This window comes from Vanacampus margaritifer, chromosome 2, assembly GCF_051991255.1.
Source record: "Vanacampus margaritifer isolate UIUO_Vmar chromosome 2, RoL_Vmar_1.0, whole genome shotgun sequence".
Taxonomy (NCBI): Eukaryota; Metazoa; Chordata; class Actinopteri; order Syngnathiformes; family Syngnathidae; genus Vanacampus; species Vanacampus margaritifer.
The window spans coordinates 17,765,146-17,777,739 of record NC_135433.1 but is presented as its reverse complement, the minus strand read 5'-3'; the positions used below and the strand labels follow the sequence as shown (position 1 = coordinate 17,777,739).

The 12,594-nt window shown below is 39.4% G+C and overlaps 1 protein-coding gene across 1 annotated transcript; it reads right to left on the bottom strand.

Moving 5' to 3' along the window:
• Positions 1-7,135: 7,135 nt before the first annotated feature.
• LOC144045093 (metalloproteinase inhibitor 2-like) lies at positions 7,136-8,699 on the bottom strand. Its single transcript, XM_077559900.1, has 5 exons — positions 8,483-8,699; positions 7,948-8,030; positions 7,778-7,880; positions 7,498-7,610; positions 7,136-7,338 (listed from the first exon to the last, which is right to left on the bottom strand). Exons 1-5 carry the CDS (start codon positions 8,610-8,612, stop codon positions 7,153-7,155), a joined length of 615 nt encoding a protein of 204 aa, XP_077416026.1. The 5' UTR covers positions 8,613-8,699; the 3' UTR covers positions 7,136-7,152.
• Between the last annotated feature and the right edge of the window lie 3,895 nt (positions 8,700-12,594).

The following is a 12,594-nucleotide window of genomic DNA, read 5'->3' as shown; positions in this document are numbered from 1 at the left end:
ATTACTCATTGTTCCACAAAGCATTTCCATAAACTTTCTGATCTACATCCATTACATGGCAACATTTGTAAATTCAGTTTGTAAAGCAGAGGACTGTAGAGTTTCTCAGATGAAATTTTTAGCTCGCTGGTCCTAATCTAGTTCGAATACGTTTTTAGAGAATTCTCGAATTTATTTATAAATAGGAAATAAAAACAAAATTCTTCAACTCATCTAAAAATACAAATTTGAAAATGTCACAGTTTTTGTGCCGCTTTATACTTTATCCCCATTCCTCGGATGTTCTTGATCCATCGATAGCTCAGTTGGTAGAGGAGAAGTTTGTCAACCAATTAGTGAAATTGTAAGTAGAGCAGAAAGATAGGTTAAAGAGGGTAAGGGTAATGCTGGACAAACTAGGAAGTTTGAATTAATGATATAATGTATAACAGTTATGGTAGAAGGAAACAATAAGTGTTGAGATAGTAAGAGTCTGCGTCAGATTAGATGAGATTAGGAAAAGAGAAGAGATGACAGTTTTTTTTTGTTTTTATTCTAAATTGTACAGGAAGAGCTGTTTAACCTGCTTCCTGATTAATTCTAGATAAAAAGTAACTCTGATGTTGGTTTAATGACAACATGTAAGCAAGTGGAAATCAGAGTGAATATTACCTATGCTAAAGAATATTTATTGAAATAAAATGCTGAAGTAGAGCTGAATTAGACTAGGGATTAAGGATTTGCTAAATGCAGGAGTGCTGATTGAAAGTACCAAATTTACTTAAAAATGCACTTTATTAAATAATTTGGATTCTGAAGCAAAGATGTCCTTGATGGAAATTTAAGTAATGAACAACACTACTATAAGATTACTGTACACCCAAATTGTATATTCTGGTTAAAATTTACACTAGAAGGAAAAGATACATACAAACATATATATATATATATAGTTACTACAAGGATATTGTGAATGTCCCACAATACCCTCTCAAGCAATTCTAAATTGCTTGTGTACATTTGAATGTCAGATTTTGACTTGCATGGACAACATTTTTTATGGCATCAAAGAAAATGAATTGAACTGTGAGAAAAAGGAAACAAAACAAAACAAAACTTTAATTTACTAAAAATTGAGAATATTGAAAATAAGGTTATATTACACTTTTGTGCAGCAAGGGTGTTAATATTTAGATTATGTTTTAACTGTAAAGTGGTTATTGTGAAGACCCAACAAGAAAAGAAGCAATCTTGTCAGCCTTAAGATTTGAAACAAAACAATAAATTATATCTTAAACCCATGGGTGGTATTGTGACCCTTTGTGAGCTTTTGTTGTTTTTGATTATGGTATTTTGAAATAAAATAACACCCACGGATTGATTTAGGGATTGTGCAATTATTGCACGAGTTGGGGCGCTAATTATGCTAAAATAACAATGCCACTTATGAAATTGAATTGACACACCAATGACAATGACAATGTCTGATCAATTTTAATGGACAGATGAATGTGAAAAATGCAGTTTGTGAATTAAATTGAACAATGGCAGTATTGACTTTATTAAAATATTGGAAAGCCATTTGAACAGACAGTTGAATGCTGATATGGTTACAACCTTAGTTTTGTTTAGTAAACATGAAGTAGAACTTAAGCGAGTATCATATACCGGTATTCATTGTTTACAAGATGATTGATATGCATGGTGGCTTTATTATAACTACATATAACTTTGGAAAAATGTATTACATTAAACGTAGCTATATGTAGTATAATACAATTAGTTTTAAAATACCTGACTGTGAGCAGACCTCAAAATTCTGCCCCTCCAGGACATGTAAACTACAGTGGGGGGGTTTCTCGCAAATTAGGGCCCGAGCAGCGACGGCTACGAGGCACCTATTGTTTTTGCAACTATGCATTTTTTTTTTTTTAAATCTTGCGGATTTTGTGGATTTTTTGTAAAACCGTGTAATTTTTAAGAAAAAAAAAAAGAAGAGGAATAAATACATGATCAAGGCATGAAGATTATGGTCAGATAGTTTGGAGAATTGTAAAAGGAACAGGGCAGTTTAGTCTGTTTGAAATTTTGTGTGGTAAACTATTTAATTTGCCTATTGTAAATTACCTATTAAGTAAAGCAAATGAAAGGAATTGATTTAAGTAACTGAGGAGATTGTTAAATGAGGAAGTGAAAGTTTAATCAAATGCCAGACAACTCTGCCTCTGCAGGAAGGCCAACGTCCCATCAAGGGTTGTGACTGGGTTTTGAAGGTCCAGCCCAAAGTGGGAAGGTCCTTGTAAGTGTTGTTGATGACTCAGAAGGCTGTGAAGATCGCTGAATGACTCTCCTGATTCACCTATCGCACGGCACAGCAGGTACCACTGACTAACAGGTTGTCTGGTTGCGGAGCGAAGCCTGACCGAGAGAAGGGGAAAACAAGCAGCTGTGGAGAAAAGTCTGACCAAGTCAGTCAGTGAAGAGGATGGGAGCTCATTCAGTCTGCTCCCCAAAAAGGTTCCGCAACCGCTGTGAAGTCTAGGGCCTGTCCATTGTGCTGGAAGTGTCAAAAGGGACAAATCAAGGAGACATCGAGTCCCTATTGAAGGAATTGTATGATTACTATTTTAAGTGTAATCTTTGCGTGTTCAAAATCATTGTATCCGAGATCTGATGAACAAGGTTCCTTGCAAGAATTTATTTAGAGGCCTCTAAAGACACAGTCAGAATATCACATCAGAATGCAACGTGATGATTCCAAGTGTGTGTCAATTGTATGAACATCGACTCATTTATACAAAAAAGATAAAAGGTTCCTCCTCCTGGCTCTTGATTGAACAAAGGGCAGACATGTCATCTCCTAGTGACCAAATGTTGATGTTATTGGCAAGCAGACGTGATGTTATTAGTAAACAGATATTTACATACAGTTCCCCTTCTTGACTGGGGGAGAAATGCAATTAGGATCTAACCCCAGACTTTTAGTCTCTAATGCCAAAAGGCTCTAAATAACATCATGCACATTCCTATCTTCAATAGCTTTGAGGGTGAGAGGATAAAATAAAGTTCACAAAATCATTACTCCACTGTATTCTTTTTAAACACTCATGATTATATCACATTGATATGCCTATAAGTAAATTCAAAAACAGTAAAACATCAAATTGAAAATATTAAATGTCTTCACTATCCAGAATCGAACGGAGGGTAAGATGTGATCGGACTAATTCGGGGCTTTCTTTTGTTTTTATTTTTTGTTTTTGGGGCCATCTTGAGGGGGAAGAGAGACAGCTGGCTGAACTAACGCTGAATATTACATACAGAAACATTGGACAATATACTCACATTAGAACAACAACACATTGATTGCACTTGAAGGACAACACTTATGATTAGATTGTTTTGATGATTATTATTTTAATGTGTTTTTTAAAGCTTTGTGAGTGTTATCGCAATTTCTGCCCAGTGTCTGTAATCAATGATGTTTTTAAAGTCTTATCGTCATGACTGGGACCTCATCTATTTCCACAACAATGGGCCATTGTCTGTGGTTGAAGTGTCTGTAATCAATGATGTTTTTAAAGTCTTATCTCATGTCCGGTGAACTCCAGGTGGGCTGTTTGGTGGGGGCTTTGTGGTACTGCCCTTCAAGATAGTATAAGAAGGTTGTAAGTGTCTGTAATCGGGACACTTGCGAGAAGCTGCAGCCAATTGTCTGTAAACTCGCTTGTGTCCGGAATATTCTGTAAAAATAAAACCTTCGAAGGAACTGTTCACCCATCTCCAGCCTGTTTTCAGATAATCAACATTCTCTCTACCCGAAACGAACATGCGGAAGAAAAAGCTGTTCTTCCTTACAGGACCTGTTGCACTTTTTCTGAATTTCTGTTTTGGCTTGTGTTAAAATTCAAAAACTGTAAATACCGCTACATGCAGTGTCTCTGTGGTGCAATAGTTAAGTGCATTTTGCTGTTAACTGAAAGGTTGACGGTTCAACCCCTCTCAGGGACATGGTGCAGTTTTTCAAAATGAATTTGAACAATTGTTGATTTATGTGTTGAAATTCAAAAACTGTCAAACAGCGCTTCTTTTAATTACTCTGTGGCGCAATTGGTCAGCAGATTCAGCTGTTACCAAAAGGATCAGCTGTCAAACTCCGGTCCTTCGAGGGCCGGAGCACTGCAGGTTTTGGATGTTTTCCTTCTCCAACACAGTTGATATATGATCAGCTCATCAGCAAGCTCTGCATACGCCTGATAACGATCGTGCTGATTTGAAGTTAGCTTGTGTTAGAAGAGGGAAACCTCCAAAATCTGCAGGAATACGGCCCTCGAGGACCGGAGTTTGACACCTATGGTATAGAGCAGAGGTCCCCAACCCTGGTCCTCAGGGACCGGTATACAGCCTGTTTTCCATGCCTCCCACAGCCAACACAGGTGATTCATATCATCAGCTACAGCAATCTCTGGAGAAGGCTGATGAACGATCTCCACCTGTGTTGGCTATGGGAGACATGGAAAACAGGCTGGATACCGGTCCCTGAGGACCAGGGTTGGGGACCTCTGGTATAGAGGATGGTTGAGACATTCACGCCATTTTTTTCCCCGCTACATTGCAAGGGAAAATATCCACTGCGTTGTAGATGAAAACCTTTGGCCAAACAGAGAGCAACGCATGGATGCCTTGACTGTATGTCAAACCGCAAACTTTGAATACTGCTCTTGTATAATCCCTTTTTTCCCTCAGTTTTATAAATAATTGTATTTTGTTAGATGTTGTAAGAAAACATCTAATGATTTTTACTTGTAGTGCTCACAGAATGCCAAAGGGACAATGTATTTTGGGGGCACTGACTACTTGTGTGAAATATAAATGGGTACATAGGTGAGCTATTTTGGGAGAGATATGAGCTTTTGCAGATGATCCAAAGAGATGTGCAAAATCATCCAAGTTCTTTTTGGTAAAATAACTAAGTGAATGCAGATGAGCCAAAGCAATTGAGAAGGATCTTTGCAAATGTACCAACTCTTTGTTTGGGAAAGGAACTTTGAGTGAAGCATGTGTGAGCAGTTTCGGGATAGATATGTGCTTTTGATAATGAACTGATAGGTTGTGCACAAATGTGTTTGGCCAAATGAGCTTGCAGTTTTGAAAATGTCATCTCGGTTTCAAGAAATGTGCCAAACCTATGGAGAAAAACTAATTGTACATTAAAAGTAGTTCTCAAATTTATTCTAGACAAAGTATTAACTTTCGCTAAAAATGGCTAAATTAATCAAGTATCCTTTTAAACTGTTCAGCTACTTTCTCATGATTGCTCAGAGGTTAACCTCATCACATTTTTGCTGATGAATGACACAGCAATTGAGGGAAATTATTTTACCCAATAAATTTAACTCCCAACTTCACGTTGCTTACATTATGCTTCACATAAAGTGCAACACTTTTAACATCCCCAAAAAATTCTAGCAAGAACTTAATTGCTGACCCTTGAGAGCAAAGTTCATTTTGATGTCTGATATTGGAAAAGTATGCTACAGGAGAGTCCCTTTAGTGACATTCCCAAATCCCACAATGCCATGTCATTGGAAGACTAACATCAGCCACCTCTGAAAACCAAGAAATTGCCTCCAACATAGAAAGGTTTAAGGCCTCTTCTTATGAAGTAATAAGGTCACGCTAGCAGGCCAACGCTGCATGTTATGACCATCATCAATGTAGAAGAATCAGATGCACTTTGCAGTCAGTGCTGGATTGTCACCATAGAGAACACTGCATTCATTGATTTTATTCATTTTTATTTTTAGAGTTAATGGCTTCTTAAAGCCTGGTATTCCTTTTCACACCCGTCAGCCGCCCTGTACCAGGAACAACAGCCGTTGCTGCTCTGGGCCTGGTCATGACTGCCCAACTTGCCTGGCAGGAAGTCAGTCCACAAGCACTCGACTGTGCCGGTCATGCAGCACGGAAAGGAGAAGCAGGACATTATCTGTGGGTGAAAGGTCAATAGTTTAGTCAAACATGTTCTGCTGGATTAAGGTGCCGCTAAAGAACAGTATGAACAAATTCAAGGCTAAAATCCATTTGTGTTACCGTGCAACCACAGCCCTGTGCAGAGCGGGACAGAAGGTTATTTTGCGTGGCGCTCAAGGAATCCCCCAGCTCACGGAAGTCACACAGGGAGACATGCAGTCTGCCTGTAATGGCAGAAGACAGGAGATGAAATGGGTACAATCTCAACTCATTAAGTAAAATGATGCATGCTGAAATTGTAGGGATTTTTGATACCACTATTTCCAGATCAAGGCATTCAAAAGGCCATCAATAAAATGCATTTGTCTTCATTGCGCACACCAGGACCCACCTTCTACCACCATGGACCACTCCATCCACGACATCAGTAAACTGCTCACCCATATGATGCCACACCAAGGAGAAATGCTCAGTCCCAGTCATGTCTAGTAACAGTTGGCAGCATCATTATTTTTCATGTACAGTAAAATACCTTTAAAAACAGTCGGCTCTTGCTGTGACGCGTTCTCAGGAAAAGGGTAACAACCAAGCATAGCTCAGTTTGCTAATATCACAACCAAACCCAGGTGAGCCCTGATTGGTCAGTAGGTATTTAACGCATGTTTATTTTCAGTCAACACCAAGAAAATGTCTCAAGGTATTAATTGTACATGAAACGTAGCTGTCAAATTTATTCTAGACCAATGTAACTTTCTACTACTGCTGAAAAATGGCTAAATTAGTCAAGTATCATTTTAAATTGTTCAGCTACTTGCTCATGATTACTCAGAGGTAAACCTCAGCACATTTTTTGCTTGTTAATGACTGAGCAATTCAGGGAAGTTCTTTTTTTTTTTTAACCTAATCTTGGACCCCAGTTTCCAATTCTGTTCATCTGGGCGATATTCCAGACAAGTGTTTGATGAGCATCTCATCTTTAGCAGTCTTGCCACCCGTCCCAGCTTTTTTGAAACGTGTTGTAGCAATACAATTCTAAGTTAATTTGCTTGAAACAATGATAAACTGTTTGAACATCAAGCAACTATAGGTTGAAAAATCAATGTAATCCGTTTAACAGAACATCTCAACTTCATTGGGTTTGTACTTCTAAAGTCACCAGTGCTGAATAAAAGAAAAGCCTGTATCAAGTTTATTTTTTATTTATTTAGAGTTAACCTTTTCAGACCCGTCAGCCGCCCTGTACCAGGCACAACAGCCATTGCTGCTCTTGATGCAAGCAAAGTTTTGGGCCTGCTCACCAACGCCCATCTTCCCCGGCAGGAAGTCTGTCCACAAGCACTCACTTGGGCCGGTCATGCAGCACGGGAAGGAGAAGCAGGACTTGATCTGTGGGTGACCAAGGACTAAACATGTTGGGACACGACTAGAACAGCAAGAAAGCATTTGACACTTGTCCATGAGTTTAAAGTGGACACCAACATCTACTGGATTAAGGGACCGCCAAGTAGCATAAATGAAATCAAGGTTAAAATCCAGTTGTGTTACCGTGCAACCACAGCCCTGTGCATAGCGGGAAAGAAGGTTCTTTTGTGTGGAATCCCACGCCTCATGGAAGTCACATTGGGAGAGGTGCAGTGAGCCGTCGGACTGAAGCTTTCCTGTAATTGCAGAAGAGGAAAATCTCAGATCAAGTCAATGGACGCATGTTAATGCACATCACAAGTCTTAACTGTCATAGACAGTGTAAGCATTCAAATGCTTAAATTTGAGCACTATTAATAGTTTTCTTTTACACATGGGAGAAAATTCTTCCAGGTTTTTATACCCATGAGTAGATATTCAGCACCCTTGGCCAGAGTGACTCCACATGCTGCAGAGTTGGGTCCAGTGTAGATGGCAGCAAAAAGCTTTTTTACTCCCTTGAAGGTCTGAAAAACAAAAACAAGAGTCAGGGCCAACACACATGACGATGCATTTATGTCAAAAGTATCTCACCGTCAAGTGTTGAATGTCATACTTGGTGGGTCGACCTTTTCCTTGTGCGCCAGGCATCACTCCAACAACCTTGGCCCTTATGACTAGAAAAGACATGTTTTCAAAAGATTTATTAGAACCCAAAGGGGCATCCAGGTTGGAAGAGACGGTGTGCCAAGACAGCAGGGCAAAGCCAAATGAAAGGCTAGCGCACCTTTAAATGCTTTTTTAGCATCATATGAACAAATATATTTATCCAAATGTCTGTTATGTTACAGACAAGTCAATTGCTAGCTTTAAAAAGTCATTTTATGACAAATTAGACTACAAATGCCTAAAAAAAATAAAAAAAAATAAAAAAAATAAAAATACAAAAGTTAGCTGTCCACTTTTCCACTGGATGGGGTTTGAAATCCTAAAAATTCACCTTTGATTGGGAAACTGTCACACACATACAGAATAAAACCCTTTTGCAAAATCAGTACTACTGCATAGCTTTTGAATTAATGACAAAATAAGAGAAAAACAACTGAAAGAGGAATTCTGCTCAACTTACCAACAACGTCTGTTCGGCAATACAACTGCTGCGGATGCGTCGGGAAACAGCTACAGGCTTGTGCGCCCTCCTCTTGGAGCCCCCACAAGCACAGCAGCACCAGGGGCAGCACAAACATCTTCCAGATCATCCCGAAATCGTCAAGGAAACAAAGTTAGACAAACAGAAGCTTCGTTCCAGAAGAGCTTTCTTCTGTCACAAGAGGAGATTGGCTCTGTTTGAGTTCATGACGAAGGGGGCCTTTTTATAGCTGCAGACTCCGCCCACAATTAGGAGCCGTCACGTGCAAAACACTGATTGATGACTGCTTTCACCTGACACTTGCATCATCACCAACGAAATTAAATTAAAAACATTCCCTTTCGTCTGAAATGAGACATAGATTTTATCCAACCAGTTTCTACCTGCAGAAATTTGAGAAAGATATTAATTGCACGTTTTGTGTTGCGGTAAATAAAATCTGGCACATTTGTTCTGGTTATTTATTTGATATAAGGGAATATGAAAAGACTGTTTGCTCATACTCTTATAGACCATTATTTCATCAAAATTCTATATTAATTGATTTAAAATTCTGCATAATAAACAAAATTCTGAGGGTTTTTTGTATATATTTTTTTCATTTTGCAAACTTTACAAATGTGTATTTTATGTCTTTTGTAACTTCTCTGACATACAGTATGTGAATTTGATGAAGTTGTATTCAGACTTTATGTTTGTTACCTTATGTGTTTTTGAATTAAAGGTGCATTGTGTCATTTAAAAAGTTAATGTTAAAGCTTTTTCTACATCATGCTTGCCCCACCAATGCCCAGATGAGTACGAAGAGCCCTGACTGTTTTACTCTGACCGCATCTATCAGCTTTTATCTTCCCTTTATAGTATAGAGTGTGCGGACCCTGCACGCCCCAAAGTTTCTTTGGGGAGGGGCAGAGTTTTTCTTACCTCAATTGAAGTCATGCCTTCCTTTGTTAACTGTGGCTGTCACTTTAACATCGTGCTACATTCTCGCACCATGAACCAGCCTGAGGCAGATGCTGCAATTACACTTCGGGCCAGAGGTGGCAGTCGCAGGTAAAGAAAGTGACAAACTGCACAAAGATCCTTTAATTGTAATGAAAAAAAGTTGTCACCAAACATACACATGTACGCAGAATTTGTATTTTATTTTGACACCACACCAGCAAATGCTTAAATGGGAGATGTCATGAATCATTCCAACTTCAATCACAGCAATGAACACACAAATTCAGTAACCCAATAATGATCTATTTTATTTTTTGAGTATATCAATGTTCATCTGTCTACACAAACGGAACAAAACTGTTCATTCTATTTCTGATCTACTGCTGAATTCCAGGAAGGTGGCAAGTCAGAGTTTTGCGACTTCACTGTAAAAAAACAAAATAAAGAAAAAACACAGTAAAAAATTACTAGCATTTCCAACCAGAAAAAGTTAACTGAAACGCCACTCAAATGGGGAGGTCCATTTCGCTAAGTCGGAAGGGGAAATAACATATACCCCGACATCACCGAGTTGCTTCAATCTGACATCACTCGACAATGGAAACCCCCATGGAGACACAGACCATGAATGGCAAAAGATATTTTATACGATTATAAAAAATAGAATCTTTAAAATGTAGTGCTGACTGCAATAAAATATGCTGCAATCTCCCTTAATGAAGTTATTCTGTGTAATGTATGAAATGCGCAAGCAAATTACAAAGGCAGGTTTGTTGGAGGTCAAAATATGTTTTGGGGAACAACGAAAGGCAAGTTTATTTCTATAGCACATTTCACACACAAGGCAACTCAATATGCTTTACACAAGGAAAGACAACACCTACAATCATCAATAAACAGCAGTAAAGCAAAGCAGAGAATACAAAAATAGCTTACAAAATTTACTAAAAACAAACAAACATAGATTGACAAGAAAAAAAATTCTCATGATCAGTGAGCGTTTTACATTCACTTGGAACATTTAAGGCCTTAACTGGTCTAATCCGAGTGGGACAATTCCAATTTCCCACTTTTCTGGAATGCAACATCACACTGTCCAGGCAGAGCGCTTGCTAGATCATGAGGGGCCTCGAGCACTTAGCGGAGCCAGAGGGGAGGCCGGGGTGGCACGTGCCTCTGCTCCAATGAGATTGGATGAAATGATTGACTTATCACAGATCAGTGCATCAAGATGACACCGTTTTGGCAATGTCGTGTTGATTTTCCCGTGAGATGTGAGTGACTGTTTAAAATGTCTTTTATATTCAGATAGATTGTTTTGAACGGACATCAATAAGTTTAAGATGTTTTGCACAAGCTAAAAATAAATGCATGAGCCGAATGACGAACGAAGACGTGAAACAGTAAACATAAGTATGGAGCGGCCTTCCAAATTAAATGCATAGATTTCAAAATAAGAGATTTAAACATCACACACAAAACATCTTGAAGAATACAGCTTAGCTCTTACTCACTTAGTAAAGTGAGTATATTAGCCCTAATGTTTTTAGTCTAGAAGTGGTGGAGGGAGAGGGGGTTAATAGCAATATTTAATAACATTATTATTAAATAACATCAGTAACATATATGTGGTTGTAAATAAAGTGCTAGGAGTAACGCATTTCTTTTTTTGTTCATATGGTGTCTGGAAAATTTAAGAAAATATTACTTTGAAACAACGAGGAAACTGAACGTAACCATCATAAAAAGTGCAAAATCAGTGGCAATGTTAAAGGTGGGGTCTTAAGTTTTTACCATTTCAGTTTGTAAACAAATAATTCAAAACGGACTCTCTTACTCACTTCGTAATAATGTAACGCAAGTCAAACTAGCAGCCAAAAGTCACAGTGCTGAATCAGAGATAAGGACCTGCATTGGTTTTATTTATTTTCATTTGGAGTTAATGGCCTTCTAAAACGGGGTAGCGCTTTGCAGACCAGCCATCCCCTCCTGTACCAGGAACAACATCCCTTGCTGCTCTTGATGCAAGCAAAGTTTTCACTCTGGTCACGACTGCCCAACTTGCTCGGCAAGTAGTCGGTCCACAAGCATTCTGTCGGGCCGGTCAAGCAGCACGGGAAGGAGACGCAGGCAGTTATCTACAGGGATTTAAACATGTTAACAAACCCACCACATGACAACTACAATATGCGTCAACGTGGACAACAGCTACTAAAGAGTGTTACCAACTAAATTGCTAATGCTAAAATTCTGCAGTTGTGTTCCTACTCGCAGCCCTTATTGTAGAGAGCAAACAGTTTTTTCTGGAAGTCACACAGGTAAACATGCAGTGAGCCGTCAGACTGCCTGCATTTGCAGGAGGGGAACTGAAACCTCACAACATCCATAACAAATATAGGCCATATAGTAATACACAGCAAGTCTAAAATCTGGGATAGGCAGTGTTGAAGCCTTTAGCAAGGAAAGGCTTATATTAGATGACTTTTTGTCCCAAAAAGAGAACTTTTCAGCCTTTCATACCCATGAGTAGATATTCAATGCCCTTGGTCAGAGTGACTCCACATGCTGCAGAGTTGGATGCAGTGTAAATTTCTCCAAAAAGCTTTTCAACACCCTTGATGGTTTGAAAAACAGATTCATGTTAACATGCATATATGAAGATACATAAAACACAGCAAGTATCTCACCTGGTCTGCGGCTTCGGCGGTCGCTAAGGCAAAAACTCGGACATGGGAGGAGTTCGGTGAGGCCATGGAAAACAACTTAGAAGAAATGTGGGTGTGTTACAACTATAGAGGGATCACACTCTTCAGCCTCCCTGGTAAGGGGAGCTGGAGAGGAGGGTCTGTCGGGAAGTCGAATCTCGCATTCAGAAGGAGCAGTGTGGTTTTCGTCCTGGCCGTGGAACAGTGGACCAGCTCTACACCCTCGGCAGGGTCCTCGAGGGTGCATGGAAGTTTGCCCAACTAGTCCACATGTGCTTTGTGGACTTTGAGAAGACATTTGACCGTGTCCCTCGGGGAGTGCTTCGGGAGTACGGGGTACAGAGCCCCCCGATACGGGCTATTCGTCCCTGTACGACCGATGTCAGAGTTTGGTCCGCATTGCCGGCAGCAAGTCGAATTAGTTTCCAGTGAGGGTTGGAC

Bases quoted from the DNA above. Each gene is read 5' to 3' on its own strand.
- LOC144045093 (XM_077559900.1), bottom strand. From the start codon at position 8,612: ATGATCTGGAAGATGTTTGTGCTGCCCCTGGTGCTGCTGTGCTTGTGG. The intron at 7,881-7,947 runs GTGAGATACTTT...TTTGTTTTTCAG, and splicing joins ATGACATTCAACACTTGACG to ACCTTCAAGGGAGTAAAAAA. The intron at 7,339-7,497 runs GTAACACAACTG...GGTCACCCACAG, and splicing joins CACAGGGCTGTGGTTGCACG to ATCAAGTCCTGCTTCTCCTT.